The following is a 21,743-nucleotide window of genomic DNA, read 5'->3' on the forward strand; positions in this document are numbered from 1 at the left end:
TGGGTCCAGCCTCTAACTTGGTTCATGGTGGATATCATGTGAGTTACTACATGATGTTGTTGTGACTATGTCATGAAAGGTAATGATCTTTCACTGATGTATATATTTAGAGGGGAGCTATTGAAAGGTGACGGTCTTATCAATAGCTGGACCTGTTATCATAACAGACAACATTAAGTTGTTGTCCTGGAGTGCTGGAGTTATGATAACAAATAGAAAGTAACTTTTGTAAGGTCGTGATCTTATCAATAGTTGACCTATCTCCTAACACCAAAATGTGTTGGAGCAAGTGTTATCTTGGTTCTGTAGGCTGGATTTTATCGGACACCTTGATAATCAACTCATCATGGTTCTTCGGGCCGGATCTTGTCGAACACTATAACTTAAATCTATCATAGACCACACTTTAGGTGGTATTCAAATCTTGTATTATAATTGTTGAACTTCTCTCCTTGCTAAGAGGGAGTGTTGAAAAATTTAGCCTCATAGTGAATTGAAGCAAATTCCATATGTAACATATGTTGATATATATATTTGTGTTGATGGATTTATGTTGATATCCTTATATATGTCATTCCATGAATATCATACTGAAACGATATCTCTTCATATACTTGAGAGCACAAGGTGTTCTACAAATCCTCCCTAAATAAGAGGGAGTGTTAAAGTTGTAGCTTCAGTGAGATAAACTCTATCTGAGATACATTGTTGTTATTGGTAAATCATCATTTTCTATATATATGTGTATTCATGTAATAATAACATATATAATTATATATATATTATAGTATATATATATATATATATATATATATATATATATATATATATATATATATATATATATATATATATATATAATACATATATATATTATATTATATATAATACATATACATACATACATACATACATACATACATACATACATATATATATATAATACTAATTATTATTATGAAATATATGTATTAATTAAATGATTATTAAACCTTAGAGACATGTCTCTTTCAAGAGACATGTCTCCTCTCATATTTATGTGAAATCGAAATCTGCATTTGGAATATATCAATCACAATGGTCATATTATTACATTTGCAGAAAAGATCCATGTTAATTAACAAAAACACTCTCCAAATCATATATCACAATCTGAAGCACGACACATCATGTAAAATCATCTTAAGGCATCAATCATGATGGATCAAACACTCTCCAAAGCAGTTTTCCAAAGAGAAGTAATCAGAATCTGAAGAAGGAAGTGTTGGTTCCCAAAACCACAGATTGGAATCCTATGAACCTTGCCACTCCAATGCTGGGATATCCAACTGATTATGGCCAACTTGACAAGACTTGATCGGGATGATCTTTGTCTTCTGCACTTCTGGATTTCCTTGGCATTAGGCTTTTTATAGCAAAATCCTTGATATATAAAACAACTAAGATCCCTTACAGATGGCAAGTAATCAGAGGATCCTTAGTAGGGAGATTTAAAACTAAATTTTTAAATCTTTGTAATTGTGCTTGTTGAAAGAATAAATGCTCAAAAATAAAAGAGTTTGATAAATTGTAACAATGAGTGGATTAATTTCTTGAAAGGGAGATGCAGAGATAAATCGCCAATTTCCAAGCTATGAATCAAATAAATAAATAAATATATATATATATATATTGATGATTATAAAGATCAGTGCCTTGTTTTCCTTAGGCAACAGAGTCTATTACAATGCAGGCTCTTAAATATAAATTTATAGTACAATATGCATTTATATATATCATCAATTGTTCCAATTTCCAAAATGCAAACAATCAACTACATATTCAATTCAGAGTTTAGTATGACTGAATTTTAACTTCTATGAACAGAAGATCAATCAAACAAGGATAGGGAAACACAAAAATATTTCACAATACCCCTAATATTCGAACTCATAATGCTGCAAGAGATCTACAATTTTGATACTTTCCAAGAACAATCTGCCAAATCTCTTGGCAACTATGAAGGACTGACCTGTTTTGCAATCTGGTTCTCTACTTTAGATGAACAGGAAATACAACACCTTATATTTATAATGCAAGAATATACATCAGTTGAAAATGTCAGTCTTTGGGGATCACTATATATCCCCTATTTCTGTGATCGCTTATCCATATGTGATAAAATATTTATTGATAATGTTATGTCTTTTGTTGATTTCAGTATCTATATTTAATATTTATACATGAATGGAAAGTTGCAAAGAAACCAACATGTCACTTCATAGAAATAACTAACCTTATGCCAACATCCACTAATACCAACTTAATCACGTATTGTTTCTAGTGTGGAAGATAATTTCGAAAAACATGGTTATCACAACCTCGGTTTTTAATTGATGACCGATTTCGGTTTTCACTCAATAACATGTGAGGATATTGGCAATCTCACATTCCATATCCACACAGGCCATTTCTCTCCAACGCATATTCTTAGGACCTGCGACAAACACAGAGCATCTGTAGATGTTGGTTGCCAAATAAGGTTGGGTTGATGACTAATGAAGGATGATTTAAACTTCCTGTAGCTTCTTCCAGATGAATAGTGGACTTCCAACTGTATTTAGAAGAACTCCCAAATGCAGAGACCACTAGAGTGGCATTGCTTCAATAGGAGACTCAAAATGTTGTTCTCATGAGCATACAACCTTGTGACAATCTTAATTCCCAATTTCTGAAATATCCAAGCTCTCAAAGTATCGATTTCATCTTTATCTATCTTCACAGTGCAAAACAATCTTCTGAACAAACACTTTCGTGTTTCTTACCAATGCTCCCAATCAAACCCAACAATCTTCAGACAGAACAATATTTTTTCAATCCAAGTTTGATTTCATCAAGTTTGTTCACAGTGTCTGTATAACTAATTCCACCCAGCAGCCTTCCCACAACAACAATGTAATGGCGTTGTACTTATTTGATGTCTGCAATTGTTCAGAATTTCTATACTGAGTGACTTGGGTACTTGCGTAGAAGCTCGGAGATTATGCCCACAATACTCTTCCTTGACAGCAGATAGTTTTCAAACTTACACCAGATTTGACGCCTACAGAAAGAAACCTTTCAATCATCTTTATTCCCAACCTTGTAAGGCCTTACAGATAGTCGAGCATTCCTCTTGAATACATCGCAGCAAAATCTTGAATAACATGAATGACTTGGAAGATAAAAATGGTTGAACACTAAAGAAAATCTCTCTAAGTTATACAATATCCTCTACATTCACTTCAGACATTTTCATTTACATTTCTGAGCGAAGTCCCCATTTAAGTTCGAGAATACTGCCATACATCTATTTGCACAGGCCATCATATGAAAAAGTGTCTTAGTTAGGGATGAAAAACGCAGTGAGAGCTTGTGCTAGATTGAGCATGTTAAACTCAATTTCAGACCTTTTGATCACTGACGTGTCCCTTCAAGCATCGAAACTCCTTCATGACTGTATCTTTTCCACCCTTGCTCTACAGTACATCTACAGACCAACAGCCATCCACAATTGTGTCGTGAATTGATCAAAACCAAGGTCGCCCAATATAATTTGCAAGTTTCCTATCATTTACAACATCGCCAAATTTATCAAAGCACCCATTACTTCTTGCTGTGAAGACCATATTTATCAAATTCCTCCATCCATGGAAGTATCTGGTAATTCATTTGCAACAGTCCGCCTCATGCATTGTATAGAAATAGGCTTTTGCAAACAGCACCGATCTGTTCTCTTTCATTACCAGTGGATGAGAGTTTGGGGACTTGCTTCATAGGGAAGAGCTTGTCACTCAGCATCATAGAAATTCGACCTCACCTGCATCCAAGCAGAAATAAAGACCTCCATAAGACTTAGACTATTCAAACAACTTGATGCATGAGTATATACCCATCTGTTTTGAAATATTCTTTTGCAGTTTGGACAAGTTGAAAGATTGTGGATATGCTGAGTCACCATCTTCAAATTCTATTCATTCAATGCATGAAATATCAAGCCCTTTATTCCAAATACATAGCTTTTACAATAATCAAAGGATGATATATGAATTTCTAGCATCATTATAAATATCATTAAATCTTGTCCTAATATATATATGTAAAAATATATATAAAATTAGTTAAGGGATAAAAAGATTAGAGAGGGTGCACAAATGGAGGCCTTAGTTTGCAAAATTAGGGTTCCATCAAGAAGCAATATTAAATCAGATTTATCTATATCATAACAACAGACCGAAAACATATATAGCCTACAATAATTTTATATTCTAAAGGGGCTGCCATAGGTCTCTTAAAATGAGATATGTCATCTTTCTTAGGGGATTCCCTATTATCATATGATGAAGTAGTAGGTTTGGAAGAAAACTTTCATCATGGAGTAGACATCTCAAGGTTCCTTGCACTTTTCATGGCTTCCTGAAAGGCAGGTGGATCCAAGGACTTAACCCGCCCTTGGAGAGGCTCAACCAATCTCTTTACAAATAGCATAACTTGTCTCCTCTCTGAAATGTCGTACACCATCACAGATAGATGCTGAAACTCACAAATGAATGCCTCAAGGCCCCCTATCTGTCTCAACTATACCAACTCTCAAAAAATAAGTCTCATGGTCCTTTCTATCAAATCTCTCTACCAGCCTGTCAACAAACTCCTGGTAGGATAATATCTGACTATGAAGCACTGAAACTAGCCCACGGTACCACCAGTCATGAGCTATCTCATCTAAATGCAGCACAGTAAAGCGGATAGCATCCTCCTCAAGCATGGGATGCAAAGAGAGGATAAGTGTTGAGCTTATGTATCCAAGCTCTCGATGTAACCTTCCCACTGCCATCAAAGTGAGTCAAGGTCATCTTGTTGGTTGCCTCCTTCAGATCAATCTGTCTATTCCTTTGTCTCTCGGATGCAAACCTAACTCTAGTGTGCTCCCACTTATGTGTCAAGAATCTAGCAAAGTTTAAATTGTGCTTAATAGCCCACAGAGCATCCCACTCAGCATAATGGGCCACTACATCATCAGGAAAGAGTGCAACCTCAATCTTAGTACTAGCCGCATTAGACTCAGGTCTCACAAAAGTAGGTTGTGGCTTGTCATAAGTACCTGTATGTTCAATCCTATCCTCGACTCTAGACCTCTGAGAGCTAATTGATATTCTCTTGGTACCTTTGTCCCTGCTTCATTTTCTAAGGAGAGAAATGTGCTGCGAAGTCTCAGATAGCTGCTGCAAAACATCAGCGACATGGTAATGACCATGTGCAAGGTCTTTCAGTGTCTCCCTAGCCTCCCTGTCAATATCAAAACCTGTACCAACATCCCTGTAACTTGTAACACCAACACCCCTGCCAACTATTTAGGTCGGTGTGGCTTATCATAAGTAGTGGTATGTTCAATCCTATCCTCGACTCTAGACCTGTGAGAGCCAACTGATATTCTCTTGGTACCTTTGCCTCTGCTGAGAGAAATGCAGTGCAAAGTCACAGATAGCTGCTGCAAAACATCAGTGACATGGCAATGACCATGTGCAAGGTCTCTCAATGTCTCCCTAGCCTCCCTATCAATATCAAAACCTGTAACATCCCTGTAACTTGTACCACCAACACCCCTACCAACTATGATGCCAAATTGTATATCTTGTTCTCCCTCACCTAGTGGTGACGTCCTTCCCCTTCGGGTATAATGTATGTCAGGTATAAAACATTGTGCCATAATGAACCCAGTTCCCCGTAGGCTGGTAAGAAACCGCTCTGATACCACTATAAGAATCCTACTGGCTCACTCAAGAACTATGCTGGATAGATGTTTAGGTTTTTGAAAGTTTTGCAATTTTTTTGGTTTTTGAATATATATGTTGTTTTTGTATATTTTTGGAATATAGAAATGCTTATACAAATTTAAAACTATTGTGAATGCCAGTATAATAATATCAATTGCAATTATAGAGTTTGCAATTATTACAAGCAATTGATTTAAGCAAATTGATTTCTAAAGGAACCTGGTGGTAATTTGGCGTTGGATAACACTTGCAGCAGGCACTAAGCCCACACCAATTCTCACTAACTTCAAACGCAGCCTCCAGTGGATCTAAAGCTGCCACAGCATGATGAATGCAGTCTTTGGTAGAAGATCGCTGCACTCCAAACCTTCACACCACCCTCTCAATTCTGAATGCACCATTATAAATTCAAATGCTGGTTTGAATGAGTAATTTGCAGCACCTAAAATGCCTTCCAATTGCCAGTAATAATGGTGGAATTTCGCAGAAAGATGAGGTGCCCAAAACTCAGTATTCTTCCTTCATGAAAATTGCAGCACAATAAAAGATTGGCTGGTATTCATCAGCACTAACAATCCATAATAAATTGCAGAACATATATTCAGAAAATAGACACAATTCACTGGTATATTGACAAACTCAAAGTGCAACTCCAATGGAGAAATCAAACTTCTCCAATTCCCAATGCAGAAACCCTTGAAGACTTCTTCAAATTTCATAAAATGCAAAATACAAGAGATGATGGATTTGCAAGAGTAAGTCCCTTTTATATCATTAAATGAAGTGTGGCTTCATTCACACACCTAATAAAGGTTCAACCTCACACCATCAAATTAGAACAATGAAATAATAAAGTTTTTCATTAAGCTAAGCTTAGTTAATAACTTGCAATATGTAACTCATTAAATAGACCCAGTCAATCACTGAAGGAGCCTGGACTCGGTGCCATAACTGCACTGCCAAAAATAGAAACTCTGCAAAACTGACTTCCTATAAATAGCAAGTACCTCCACTGAGACCCTCAAAACACAGTGTCAGCTCACGAGGGTCATGATTATAAGCTGACATCACCAAGCCACTGGAACCTACTAAATTGGGGACATTACAAACCCCACCACAACAAAGAAAACAAAACTATTTAAATTGTTGCAATTTTTAGTACCACCCCATTTGTAGACAAGAATTTACCAAGGCTTGTTTGTCCTCGCAATAATGAAGGTTTACTATGAATTTTGACTTTGCCAGACACAAATATGTCCCTCTCTTGTGTTCACAGAAATTTGTGACCTACAATCTTCAACCCTTGACCCACCATATCATATGTTCATTCAGTGGGACTTCAACATACAGATAGTGTTCAACGGTCAACCTATTTCAACTCCATGTGAAGAAGCCCTTAACCGGTAGCAGTATGCTTTAATCTATCAGGGGCAAATGTGTTGAAGTTCAAATTAATGGTTGTTTCATCAGCTAATGAGACAAAGTGCTCTAAACTATTCAAAGGAATTGTACTTATAGAACCCTTTCTGAAGACATCAAACTCTCATATATAGCCAATCCTCTTCTCTTGCATAGGCTGTGCAAATCTTCAAAGAGGTTAAGTATCCCTCTTTGCAACTAACATGTTGCATTCCACTTAAGGGATTGAGTTCCTCTTATTAAGTCCATGGACAGCTAATAAAAAAAATGAGGCATGCTCTTTACTGATTTTAAAGTATTGGTATCTTGCTTAAAAGGTTTTGGTACTGTGGTTTATTAGGTTTCTAGATCTTCAACTTCCACCTGAGGTGCACTATTATTATTTTCTATTTGAATTTCTCTAATAGAACGTATATTATTGTTGTGGAAATTCAAAATAATAGACATGTGCACTGAATGGCATTGACATTTGATGGCTGATATTTCTTAAGGTTCTATTCTCCATTATGGGTTTATTTCTGATTAACTCTGTTTCAAATCTAGAATATTTTTTTCTATTATGCAAGTGCAGCATAACTTCACCAGAAGGGGGAAAATCGCATAAAATTGTTGTCATATCTCAATGAAAGGACTCAAGAGAGGTGAGAACTTATTACACTCAAGCAAAAAAGTAAATTTATCGCTTCTAGCTGATCAACCACATTTCAAGGATTTGCAGTAGTTTCACATGACAGAGTGCTGCATTTTTTTTTTAAAGTTGTGTGGAGCTTCTGGTGGAAAGCTATCATGTGCTAATTGTAGCATTAACAATGATGTAGAACTACTACAATGGCCAAATATCTGCATGGAAATTCAAATTCTTATAGATATTGTAATCACTGCAATGGCGATCTTCAAGGGTGGGAATTTAATATTGTTTGATGTATAATATGTAAAAGGATTCAAAGATCCCCAAAAAATTTGAGGATCCAAACATATCAACCACTCTTTCTGAAAAAATATTCAAAAGTCAGAGTCTGGTAACAATTTATTGCTATGCAAGAACTACCATATGTACTGCAATGTAGATTGCCAATGCATCCTCCTGCTAGCAATGGATGATATTGTCATTAGAAATCAGATTCTACCACTCTTTATTCTCCTCATGGATGAGTTACTTCTGTTGATAGTGTCTTAAAAGGTCAACAGGAACTAGTAATGTCCTTTAGGATATTGTCCTCGCTCAAAAGAGATCACACTAGGCAGAACATTTATTTTTCAAGATATATGGAAAGTTCTCGCCGATTACAAAACTTCAACTTATCCAACCAACAGAATATCAGAAAAGACGATTTATTCAGAAAGACCAATCAGCAACTTTATATATTTCCTAAGATAAAAACTATCTAAATGAGGTACCATTGTTCAATAGTCAAACAAAAAAAACTAGTCTGTCACTCCTGATAATCTCCGGAAGAAAAAGAAACATCCTTCTATGAGATCAAACATTATTCTACCAACTCAAAACAGTACACTGGAAAAAGTTCAGAGCTAATCACATTTATTAAAAAATCCTAAATCTGACCATTTACTCCTCTAAAATATGCAAATCACCTAACTTATGCCATTAAGTGACACGTCGCTTTAAAAATGCTCAGTTTCCATGTTTCAATCTTTTATAGCCTAACATATATGAAGCATATGCATTTATGCAATGACTGAATCCAAATGACAAACAGTGCACCCTAATATATCGTTCTGTAAATATTTCATGCTTTTAAGACGGAAAAAATTATCAGTTTAACATTTGCTATCAAAGGCATCACAAATCAATTCAAAAATTCAAATTCTTACAGCTTGCTCTGATGCTCCTATATATTTGTTTAGCAGTTCAGGACCCTTCACTGAGATAAAGCGCAACGAACAGGCAGCAGCCGCAGCCCCAACAATGTGAGTTTTACCACAACCAGGAGGACCATACAACAAAACTCCTGATCTCAATCTCAAAGGAGCTTCAGAAAATATTTTTGAAAACTTAACAGGTAACTCCAGCATCTGCTCAATGGAGAAAAAAGGTCACTGGTTACTGAATAACAGTAATTCTAACCATTTATAAATGACCATGAAATTCAATGGAAATAACCCTATTGCTTACACTGAAGCTCCCATTATTCGAGCACTTATGAAAAATGGAAGAAAGAAGATAAATGACAAGAAATTAAAAAATTGACAAACTAGTTATCTACTCAGTATTTGTTTTTCATAAATGCTTTATTTACAGGATTAACAGAAAAATATTTAGGAGGTTCAGTTCTTGTTATTATCATTGTATAAAGCTCTCAACTCTTCAAAAAACTAGCAAGCTAATCCTGCCTGTGTTAGGAAAAATAATTGAAATAGCAAGATTCGGACAAAAATATATAACAAGAGAACATGTTATTGGCAGACTGATCAACTAAAGTTATTTTTAGTGAAGATGCCTACAGTGAACTCCAAATCTGTAGAAAAAATTGTGAAAAAATTAGCCACCACAAGCAAAGCTCGTCAGAGCCCCATATGCAAATGAAGGCATATTAACATGCATGTCTTCCATCAACTTCAGCATCCAAACCATTATGATCACACCCTGAATATCACTGATTGATACCGAAAATCTAACCCAGCCAGACTCCAGAGATACTGACCTCCCCATCGTTTTTTCGCTTGCTGTTAAAGTCTCCACACCTCATGAGTCATCAAAGATGAGCAGAGGACAAGGGACAAACTGTAAACTATCATACCCATAAGTTATAACTACCTTCACAGAAAAAATCACTTCTGTACTAGAGGACCAAAGAATATAATGTCATTGTCTTCATGTTCACCTCCCATTTCATTCCCAGTTAGACTATCTTATTCGGAGAGAAGTTTATACAAAACAGAGGAGAGAATTCTTTTCTGAATTATTTTCACCTACCTTGCTGGCATTCATGCATGTTATTGAACAACAGCAGATGAACAAGAAGAATTCCACTCATTTATATCTGAATTGAAGGAAAAGAAATTGCACTCACAGCCATGCAGTGCAGTTATTCTTATCTATGAAAGCACAGGACAAGTGAGAATTGAGACTAATATTGCTCTATAATAGCCTTGTCCCCAATTCTCGCAGAACTATTAAAAATTCTTATTTTTCTTTCAAACCACATGTTCTGCATTATGATGAATGGGCCAAAACACCAGATATGATTCAATGCTACAGAGTTTGAAGGAATTTTCCATAATTTTATTACATTCAGAACTATACTCAAATACACCCATCCTACACTAAAATGATCAAATGAAAACACCCCCTAATGCCAGTCAAATTTGTACTACAGGAACACAATGTCACTTATTCCTCCTCTCATTGACATACATTGCATCTAGAGGGGCTGCAAAAACTAAATTTTCCCAAGTCTTCTTGAGCTAACAGACACACTTTTGCTCCTGCCCATTGCAGATTGTATTTATTTGGAAGGTCGTGCTTAATCCATTTATTTTCCTGGCCATTTCCGTTAACTATGCAAAATTATATAGCCTTTATGTCAATTGTTTTAACCAAAACTCCCCTACAGACATCTTCCCACACCAGCTCTCATCCTCCTTTTCTACAGGAATGTAGAGAGCATTTAATGTGGACTCAAGTCTATAAATTGAAAGCTTGTGTTGAATTCCACAGTTTAACGCAGATTTTTCTGTGTCTAAGAGCCTATAGCTGTCTTATATAGTAAATTAGTTTTAGTTCCCATCAAAAAAAGAAGATTGTGTACTCAAACCCACATACAAAAAAAACAAAGACATCATGGAGCAAGAGTCGAGGTGGAGAATGCTATGGTTAAAAAACTAAAGTTACCAGGTTTGCTGACTGTACACCGAAATCCAGGTCTGGTTCATACTGGATCTGGGTACGGCTTTGGTATGGCTTGGGAATTTCTATTAATGTCCACAAAAGTATTATCCATTCAGTGATTGCTCTGTTCAGTAAGGGTTTCCTATCCAAAACAATATCTATCCCCATACAAACTCACAAAAAACTATGGACGCGAGCAGAGGACAAACTCTCAGCATTAATGTAGAAGAGACAACCTGCAACCAAATTAAAAAAAAACGTGTTTAGTTTTTTATACCATTTATTTCGCATTAAGTTTATTGAAATCCTTATCAGATTATAAATGTCATTCTTTATCCTTGTAGTTCTCTGGTGGGAAGATTATGGTGCCACAACACCTAATATTCAAAATCCTACCATTTGAATATTATCACAACCCTATAGTACTCCTAGTTGTAAGTGCAACTGGAGTGTTTTTGAGGCCATATACACAAAAAAGTGCAATAGGTTGACTTAGGAGCGCTTGAATGACTTGGTCTATGTGTAGCACAAACTTTGATTGCGCAAAAAGGAGGTGCAAGGGCAGGCTTCACATGAAGAAATTGACTTGGATGACATTGTTCCATATTCAACAGATTGGTTGTTGCTCCTAATGTTGTTGATGTGGATGTGGATGTCATTTCTTTCCTAACTAATGAGAACTGGCTAAGCTCAAGAGTTGGAAAAAGATTGGGATGCAAAAGTGGCAAGATGTGAGGAGGAACATGAGCTTGGTCATCCATCAGAGGATTCTACTGAGGCACCTATTCAAGCCCTTATTAAAAATGTTGCGACTGCTTCAGCACCACCCACCCAATGGCAACAATTGCATTTGAGCTTTAGCGGTGGATGCAATTTATAATTTCTAGTTTTCATTGATACTGAAACTTGATCTTGATACTGAAACTTGATCTTGATATGTATTTAGAAGTTGTAGTTGTTTCATGGTGGTTGACTTCGATATGTACTCAAGTCACCTTTATTCAGATGTTGCACTCTGGGTTTTTGTACATGATTTTATGTTAATTTGCTAAGTTCTAATTGCTATGCATTTAACTCAAAACTTTGATTAATATATGATTGAAATCTCAAATCAGTAAATGTTCAAGAAAATTAGTGTATGGGGTTTTTAATAATATTTTAAGATATTACATATTTTCACATATTTGATAAAAGTGCCAATTTATTGCTGTTTTTTTGCTGATTTTTTTTGTGTTCAAAGTTTCTCAAAAAATTTATAATGGTTGAGTCACTGCCAACTCCAAGTTTTTCAAGTATGGCCTCACCCACGTAATGTTTTAAACATTGCTCTAAATGGGTCACCCAACCTTCCTCATAAAATATTATGTCTACAAAAATATTTTTATTTGTTCTATTCTTAACAATTTGAATTTCATAAGTGTAAAATATATAATTTAATGCTAAATTAAATATTTTATTATATAAATTCAATAAAATACATTTGACTATATTATTTAATAATATAGTTTAATTTTAATTTTTTTGAGGGACATAATGTACATAAACGATTACAAGTTTATGGTGTTTTCATTGTTTATACAACACTGTGACATTCTAAAGCTTAATTCATGCTTCTAGGGCGTGCACGCGCACATACACGCACATATATAATTTTTACATGTTTTTGTAAAAGCAAACCCAAACCCAATTTCAAAATTTTGTCATACCAACAAACCAGTTGTTCTAACCCAGACCTAAAACCAGCAAATTAGTTTAAAAACATCACTGCTCAAATGCAAATGCAAGTATGATAACAAATAAACGGCAATCTAAAACAATGTGCAAGACAAGTACTCAAAAAGACTATACTTACAAAGTAGTGGCTTTATTATTGAGTACACCAAAACTTCATAATGTTTTTGACTAATATTGCATCTAGAAAGATTAAGATGGTGCATACTACAACCCATTTAGAATCTAGAGATAAGAAAGACATCATAACTAAACCATGATTGTCAGGAGACCAAGTCCTTCATCCCATGTAATTGGTGGTTGCCATGTTATAGAAACCAATACAGATGCACATGAAGATCTTGGAGGGAATCTCAATAATATTATTACAATTTTGATGGTAGGTTTGGTGTGAACAAACTCCCAAAAGACGTGTGGAGAAGTTTGGGAAACCTAATTAGCCATCTAGTGTTGAAGATTGTAGCTGCGATAGAGATCTTTATCTCTGATTTTGCTATTGAGAAAATACCTCTATATTGTGTCAATAGTTGAAAAAGATATTTATGATAATATTTGAGATAATGTCATATGGAAAAGGCATGTGTCATGCGAAGTTGTGCATTTGGAAATATAAAGACACATGTGTTTGGAAATTGAAGAGACCTTCGATTGTGATATGAAGATTCCCCCAATTCTATATAAATATGTGATTGCTTTGTGTGCATGGTATCAACTATCAAATAAAAGCGTTGAGCTTAAATATTTATTATCAAAAAAAGAGATATTTCCTGGTGTGGTTGGATTATTCACTTCAAGCCTAAGGGTGTTCCCAAGATAAATGTCTTGTGCCTTCTGTACTTATTTTTGGCCTTCTTTATTGTTGTTTATCATTATTTCTTGGCTCAACTGTAACATGGTATTAGAGCCAGGTTAGATAACAGCAATAAAGATGTCTCTCTTGCTCTTTGATTAGTGTTTCTACTTAGATTTCTTGAGTATCTTGTAGGCAATTTGCAGGTAGAAGTCATATCTTATCGTTTTGATGATTACTCCTACAATATTGGTCCCTATCTCATATTGAGTTCTCTTGTCTCTATTTTTCTATGGTTCTAACTAATTGCTCTTGTTGTGTCTTATTTATCTGCCTGCTAAAGCCATGGATAATATGTCATCTAAAAGGAAGGCCATTTAGTAATCAATTTTGAACAGTTTTCTACATTTATCAAGGTCAAAATTTCGAAAAGGCTAATATTTTATATATTCATGCACAGGTAGATTCATTTACATTGAGTATTGCTTTTTGTAGAGACACTGAAAAGATTTTCAAGAGCTTGTGATCAAGGTATATTCAGGGACAAAGTGGTGTTTGATGGTGGTACTAATTTGATGGAGTGAGAGATTGTACGGGTTTTCAGAGAAAATTTGAGAGCGATAGAAGGAAGAAGAGAAACCATGTCTATGTTTGTCAGTATTTGAAGATCTACACACACCTCAAAGAGGCTTTGTTGCACCTCTAGTGGTAACTCACCAATCTGCGCCATTACATGGACTTCTTCTCCAATGCCTCCTCCTGCTATTGATACAAACCCAAATACAAAATATACCCTCATTTATTTTCTATCTCACCACCATGCTGCTTGTGGATTACACATCCTTATCCAATGAGGAAATTGAAGAATGCCAATGTGAAGAGGTCAAAGAAAAAGATCGATAGCAATCTTTGAACGACTGGGTGAATGCAAGGCCCATCAATGCACTACGAGAGATTTGTTGAATACGATCAATATGGGCTTGCAAGAGCTATCAACTAAAAAGTTACAAGTAGTGTGGGTCTTCTAATGACTCAAAGCCTTGTTGAGTTGGAATTTGGTGAAGTCGACATTAGGTGCGCATGCCTAGAATAATTGTGGGAATTCAAATAGCATTGCTAGATGTAATACCCCGGATAGGTTATGGCTCAAATACTCACCAATTTCCTTACTAATCAATGGTTTGGTATTTTGCCAAACACTTGGCAGACTTCACTGTTATCACTATAAAGATGATATTCTAAATTTCAAACACCAAACTACAAAACGTAATGAAGTGCTAACAACATTCAGAACTATTTGGTTCTTTATTTCTTGCCAAGGTGAATACTAGTCATTAGTTATGCAAGTCTACCTTATGAGTTTGCATATACAATTCTGAAAATCAAACTCTACTACATTAATGTATTCAATTAAAACATAGAAAACTACAATTGAAATGTAATTGCATATACTTGATCAATTTATTGTCGCAAATACATTAAGAGTAATATAATTACAGATGTGAACCTAGTATTGTCTTTTCAATGAGCAAGAGTGGCCAACTGCACAAATAGCAGGCCCTAAACAATGAGACGCAACAATCCAAGGAGACGCCAGAGTGGGCACTCAACAACAACAAAGTAAACAAGTCCAGCCCGATCCTCCTTCTAATTGTGCCAACGACAACCAATAATTACATCTAGTATTACTCCTAATGCAAGCCCACGTGAGCAATGTACAAGCTTGAATTTTGCAAGTAGTTGAGTTGTCAATTTCCAGCTATGTTACACGCTTGGTGTCCCAAAAAACCCCAATGCACCAAGCACTTAATTGGCGTTTGTAACTGCAGGTATAACTCACATTGAATAGGGTGATTAGATGCCCGAATTCCCAACAACAGTAACGCCAGATGCAATGTCAAAATACCACAGTGATAATTGCCCTCCTTGCAACAATTTAGGCGATCAATAGCAAAATCCTAGAAACGCCAAACAATATCAAATGCCCAACCTGAAACTCTTGCAAATAAAATACTCTGGAATCCACAATGATATAGCATTAAAAGATGCAAAACAATTTTCCAAATTTCCACTATTAAATTCTTCAGCCACCAAAACTTCTCAAGTGACAATTCGAACTATATTAGAGTCGCCACAAAGATCACAGATTTGCAATTGCAAATCAATTCCAACTTTTCCCAACACAACCGTATCTCCAAACCACAATGTATACAAGAAAGGAGATAACCACAATTCTCTATATAGGACTTCTTCCAAGCAATGATAGTACAAAGAAGCAAGACTAAATAACTCAAATTCAAACCCTTATACCTCAGCAAGAGAATCGAACACACAACTCAAAAGACTCGGAAACTCTCATCAAGACAACAAAAGCAAATAAACAATCGAATGCCTTGCTCATCAAATGGGCTCATATTTATAATCCTTCAATGGCACAACTTTCCCAACCATAGCTCCACCTAAGAAGCTTCTTCAACACATCATTTTATAACTTTTAAATATAATAAAGTGTCAGATAATAATGTTAACTTTAATAATTAATTAATAAATAGGAGCCCATGCAATAAATAGCTTGATCCACTACAGGCGATGACCAACTGCCACCGCCACCATATGCATTGCTAAATATAGCAACTACCCTAATTAGACTTACTAAAAATAGTAAGTCCGCAATTGAGACCCCCAAATCACCCTGTCAGCTCATGAGGGTCACTATAATAAACTGACTCAATCAACTGTAGAAGCTCATAAAAAATGGGGGCATTACACTAGAGCAACATACGATCGCTAAGAATACTCACTAATTTGAATCTACTAGATGTGTCGTGGGTTGCCAATGCATTAAGTTGTCTCTGTAAAGGCAATGGACGAAGGTTTCAAACTTCATTGGCAATTCATGATGGCCCTCTTTATTTTGGTTGTCCCCATCGAGCTCCTCATATTCATTTATTCTTCCTTGTGACTCACAATAGTTGGATTTTTATGCATTGAAGTGCTTGATGATCGAATGAAAGTGATATATTCTTTTTTGAGAGAAGAGTCTTCTTTACCTTAATAGCTGCCAATGTGTTGAATCTAGTTTTCGTTTCGTAAATTATTAATGTCTCTCTCTTAATTCAGATGTCATGATCATTGTGCCTATCTTGGATGGTGGCCTTCGTGGATATGACAAAAATTATTTGTGACATTTAGTAATATTCATTTTGAATTCTTTAGAGATGTATGTAGTGGACGTTTTATGTAGGAATAATTTTGGAGCAATCATAGGAGACGTGTGTGACATTATCTTGAATACTGACAAGTCTTGTGCGAAGGATTCAGATTGGAAAATGTATCTAATAGTGGAGGTTGTTGACAACAATTGAATTGCATGAATTCACAAGAAAACTAGACTACAAAGAGATAAGTATCCTATTATTATATCTTGAATATTGAATTTATGTTATAGCACTAAGAATAGTGTTTGCTTTGAGTATTAATCTCTATATATCTCTTCATGATAGATTGATGTTATGAATTATTGTCTCTTTGTTGCAAGGCGCATCAATGAGATTTTGAGAGATTCGTGAACAGAAGGATGTTGCATGTAGTTATGGGACTAAAGTAATGATATTCAAAGGAAAAAAATTCCAGCTTCAAAGAAAAGTTACATGACAGAGGGAGATGTCTAATTCTTTTCAAGCTTATGTGGCAATGTTATTGCTAAAGCTCCCTATTTGGTCAAATTAGAATCAGCTATTTTATTGTGGTGATCAAAGTTGTCCCTTTTGAGTGGGAGTCTCTGTTGAGAGAGAATCTCATTCATCCCTATAAAAGTTGTTAATGAGTTCTTTGTGAGAGGAGTTTGAGGTAAAATCCTTTGTTCCACCCTCTACGCGCCAGTATGGTGGATCCACCCTCTAGGAGTATGCATGGTAGATATGCATTCTTCTCTCGCAGAAGTCTAAGGTGAAAGCCATCATTCCACCCTCTGTGAGTAGGTATGGTGGACCATCCTCTACGAGTAGGCATGGTGCAAATGCATTCTTCTTGGAGAGAAGTCTGAGGTGAAAGCCCTTGTTCCACTCTCTGCGAGTAGGACAAACCGCCCTCTGTGAGTAGGCATGGTGCAAGTCATGTGTGTGACTCCATAACTTTAATTTTACATGCTTATGAAGTAACTTTGGTGAATTATGTTATGCTGAGATAAAATATTTTTTTGAGAATCCATGTGATGAAATTTATCATTGACATTTTTGGTTGCAGCTATGTGTGTCTGCCATACTAAACATCTCTCTCTTACTAAGAAGGAGTGTTGAAAATAGTAGCTGTGATAGAGATCTTTATCTCTGATTTTTCTATTGAGAAAATACCTCTATATTGTGTCGACAGTTGGAAAAGATATTTATGATAATATTTGAGATAATGTCATATGAGAAAGACGTGTAATGAGAAGAGTCATGCAATTGGAAATATAAAGAGACTTTTTGGAAATTGAGAAGACCTTCGGTTGTGATATGAAGGGTCTCCCACTTCTATATACATATGTGATTGCTATGTGTATATGGTATCAAGTAGACGCATTATTGTACTTGAATATTTATTACCACTAAAAGAGATGCTTTTTCTAGTGTGGCTAAGTTTTTCACTTGAAGCTGAGGAGTTTTCACAAGATAAATGTTTTACGCATTTTCTATTTATTTTTGGCCATCTTTATTGTTGTTTATCATTACTTATGGGCTAAACTTTAACATCTAGAACCCAACTTTACAACTAGCATGCAGAACCACAAGGAATCAATGTGCTAGGAGTTTTAATGAATTTTTTATGGCCTAAATAGTAATTAACGCATATCAAACATTTATATTAATTATGATGGCCGTTTGATTACAAAAGAAATCATATGATGTGTTCTTGGATTGGGGTTGGCTTGTAGTAATGAAAACTAAAAGAATTAAAAGAATTAGAAAAGGGAACACCTTTTCACTGAAAACAAGGGTACTAAATAATTGATTTGAAGACCCAGGCAATAAGAGAGGAAGCAGATTCCTTGGATTCCTCAGATTTCATAGATTCAAACCCTCAAAAGAATGAAAAGAATGAATCTATTGAAGTCATACAAAGAATAAATAGATAGGAAAGAATCATACAATATGTCAAGCAAACAAAGAATATATTGAAGTCAAATAAAAATATGGTTCCCAAAGACAAGAAATTAAAATTAAAATTAATTTCCAATGTACAATAGAATAAGGAACATGTAATAACCCTTGCAAGTTCATGCTAGCAATGCCAATAGAAAAGTACTTTTGTGTTTTACTTGGCTTTGCAATTTTTTAGTTTTTTGGAATATATGAGTTCTTGAAATTTCAATGAGCTAAGGAGATATTGTAATACAAATACAAGTAATGTCTATACAAAAATACCACTACTTAATTTTTAATCCATTGCTGCAATTATAATTTTAATGCTTTGGAAATTATATATATATATAACCTATATATCAAAGTAATTGAATTACGCCCAACAATAGCATTAGTAATGATGAAGGGTGCTTCCCTTAATACCACAAACACATAACAGAAACAAAGAAATAACAACACTTTGCGAGAACAAAATATGGGCTGCTTATTATTGCCAAAAATACGGAAATACAAAATTTTGACATACAATATGCAGGACGCCTTCCTTTCAATAATTTGTAACACAGAGTTGCGAACTATCACCCAGAGTTGTCCTAGACAATGTAAAAGCATTCCTTAAATAGGCATTTTTCCACTGTTCGGGAAGTTTCTAGACATCAAACCCTAACCCTTGAGACTGACTAACTCTAAAATTACATTTACAGTCAGCCCGATACAACTTTGACCCTTGTTTTGGAAATTTTGGTAGGCCCAACTTCGGAGAGCCATAACTTTCAAACTGTTGCTCTAATTGGCTATTACAACCCCTTTTCGAAATCCGCAACTTCCGATCTACAAGGCCCAATTTGCGCAAGCTCCAATCGACCCCATTTCGGAATCCACAATAACTCCATGAATACTCATGATGTGTCAACAATTAGAAAAGGTATTTGTGATAATATTTTAGATAATGTCATATGAGAAAGACATGTAATGAGAAGAGTCATGCAATTGGAAAAAAAAAAAGACTTTTTGGAAATCAAGAAGACCTTTAGTTGTGATATGAAGGGTCTCCCAATTCTATATACATATGTGATTCTATGTGTATGTGGTATCAAGTAAACGCATTATTGTACTTGAATATTTATTACCAATAAAAGAGATGCTTTTCCTGGTGTGGCTAAGCTTTTCCCTTCAAGCTGAAGAGTTTTCTCAGGATAAATGTTTTGTGCCTTTTCTATTTATTTTTGTTCATCTTTATTGTTGTTTATCATTATTTATGGGCTAAACTTTAACATCTAGAACCCGTCTTTCCAACTAGTGTGTAGAACAACAAGGAATAAATGTGCTAGGAGTTTTAATGAATTTTTAATGGCCTAAAAAGTAATTAACGTATATCAAACATTTATATTAATTATTATGGTTGTTTGATTACAGAAGAAATAATATGATGCATTCTTGGGTTGGGGTTGGCTTGTAGTAGTGAAAACTAAAAGATTTATGTAAAAACCCCTAGCCAGTTATAGTTCAACAATTAAACCTTAACACATCCAACAATTAAACCTTAACACATCAATTACCTTGACTAATCAGAAGTTTGACATTTTGTCAAACAGTTGGCTAGCGATTCAGTTATCAAAGTATGTGTTAAATTTTATCATAATTGAAAATACTGAAATTTTCAATAATAATACTGAATTTTGGCTGAATAGACAATATCGAATCTCTTCCCTTTAGTTTAAAACAATTGCCACTCATATGCTAAGTTCCGACATATGAACCCACTTTGCAATTTATTGCTGTAATTGAAATCAAATTTATTATATAAAATTCTGGAACTAATTAATAATCACTAGAGCCTGGTTTGCACAATCAGCATTACCGAATCCCTTGAAATTAATTGACACTGCTCTCCAAGTCTGCTGCTCGTATCAGTCCCAATTTGATAGATTCGATCTCAGACATGTATATACTGAACACCACGTAATTGCTGGAGGAGCCACAATATCCAGAAGTTCCCAACTAAGTTGCAAAGAAATATAAATTTAATTCTTCCCAATGAAAAGAAATCTGGTGTGAGCAGTTAGGAAGTCCCATGCAGCAGTTTGGGAATTCTCTTCAACACCTCCATGCTGAATCACATGTCACAAGGATCTGAAGCAAACCCCTCCCAAGAGCTCGCAGGCCCTAGCAAATAATTGTCGACCCTCTAATATAAAATGCAGGATATCATGAACAGTTCACAGGCTATATGCAATGGCACCAGCAACTCTTAAGGTTAACGCAGGTGTATAAACCAAAACACACACTGCCTATAATGAAGCTCGCTGCTCTTCCAAACTTTGTCTGCAGCCCAAATGATTAATGGAATGCAATTCCACCTTGAAATCGTATCTCCCTGCACAGATGCAACCAATGACCAACCACGAACTTGCAAGAATGATGGTCTCCAATTCTCCTCAAGAAACCCCACGCCAACACAGTAAGAAACAATGGCATCCCACAGATCAGAATTGCAACAATCACAATCTATTTGTCCTCCAGGTTGAAAATGCTAACTCCAGATTGCAGTTCTTCTTAGACACAGGTATCACAGTAGAAGAGGAAAGGGCAAATTATTTACCTCAGCATAATTTGCCTACACCAACTCAGAATTCTCATAATTATAACATAGATCTCCCATTCACAGATAATCATAGATAGGAGACTTAACCAGTGAAACCACTATACATCAACAGTGACTTCAAACAATCTTCAAAAACCCTTATACATCAGCAAGGGCTCGCAATTCAGAACTCGGGAAAAAGCAACAAAGACAACAAAGCAAAATATATATTCAAGTGTGCTTTCCTCAACATATGGGCTTGTATTTATAACCTCCAGATTCCCTATTGTTGCCAAAATGTAACTTCACTCAAGAAGCTTCACCACACAACATTTATTAGAAGCTTCCATTAGATTCTCTCACTTGACTTGGCTTAACTAATTAATAAATAGCACTTTCCAACGATAACTCAACTCTGAACTTAAGTGAAATTATAAAGTTAAATTATAACATT

At 35.3% G+C, this 21,743-nt stretch overlaps 1 protein-coding gene across 6 annotated transcripts in view; it reads right to left on the reverse strand.

Moving 5' to 3' along the window:
* Positions 1 to 21,743, reverse strand: part of PEX1 (peroxisome 1) — a 154,687-nt gene that overhangs the window by 65,270 nt on the left and 67,674 nt on the right. For 5 of the 6 annotated variants that reach the window (XM_089825450.1, XM_089825446.1, XM_089825447.1 and 2 more), the window contains one exon: positions 9,045 to 9,245. In XM_089825450.1, the coding sequence (XP_089681576.1) occupies positions 9,045 to 9,245 (201 nt within the window). Of the gene's footprint in view, positions 1 to 3,671; positions 3,839 to 9,044; positions 9,246 to 21,743 lie in introns of those variants that run through there. The other variant, XM_089825451.1, reaches the window with a different exon arrangement.

Source organism: Cupressus sempervirens, chromosome 4 (genome assembly GCF_028749045.1).
Source record: "Cupressus sempervirens isolate cs-2001-9-10 chromosome 4, ASM2874904v1, whole genome shotgun sequence".
NCBI lineage: Eukaryota > Viridiplantae > Streptophyta > Pinopsida > Cupressales > Cupressaceae > Cupressus > Cupressus sempervirens.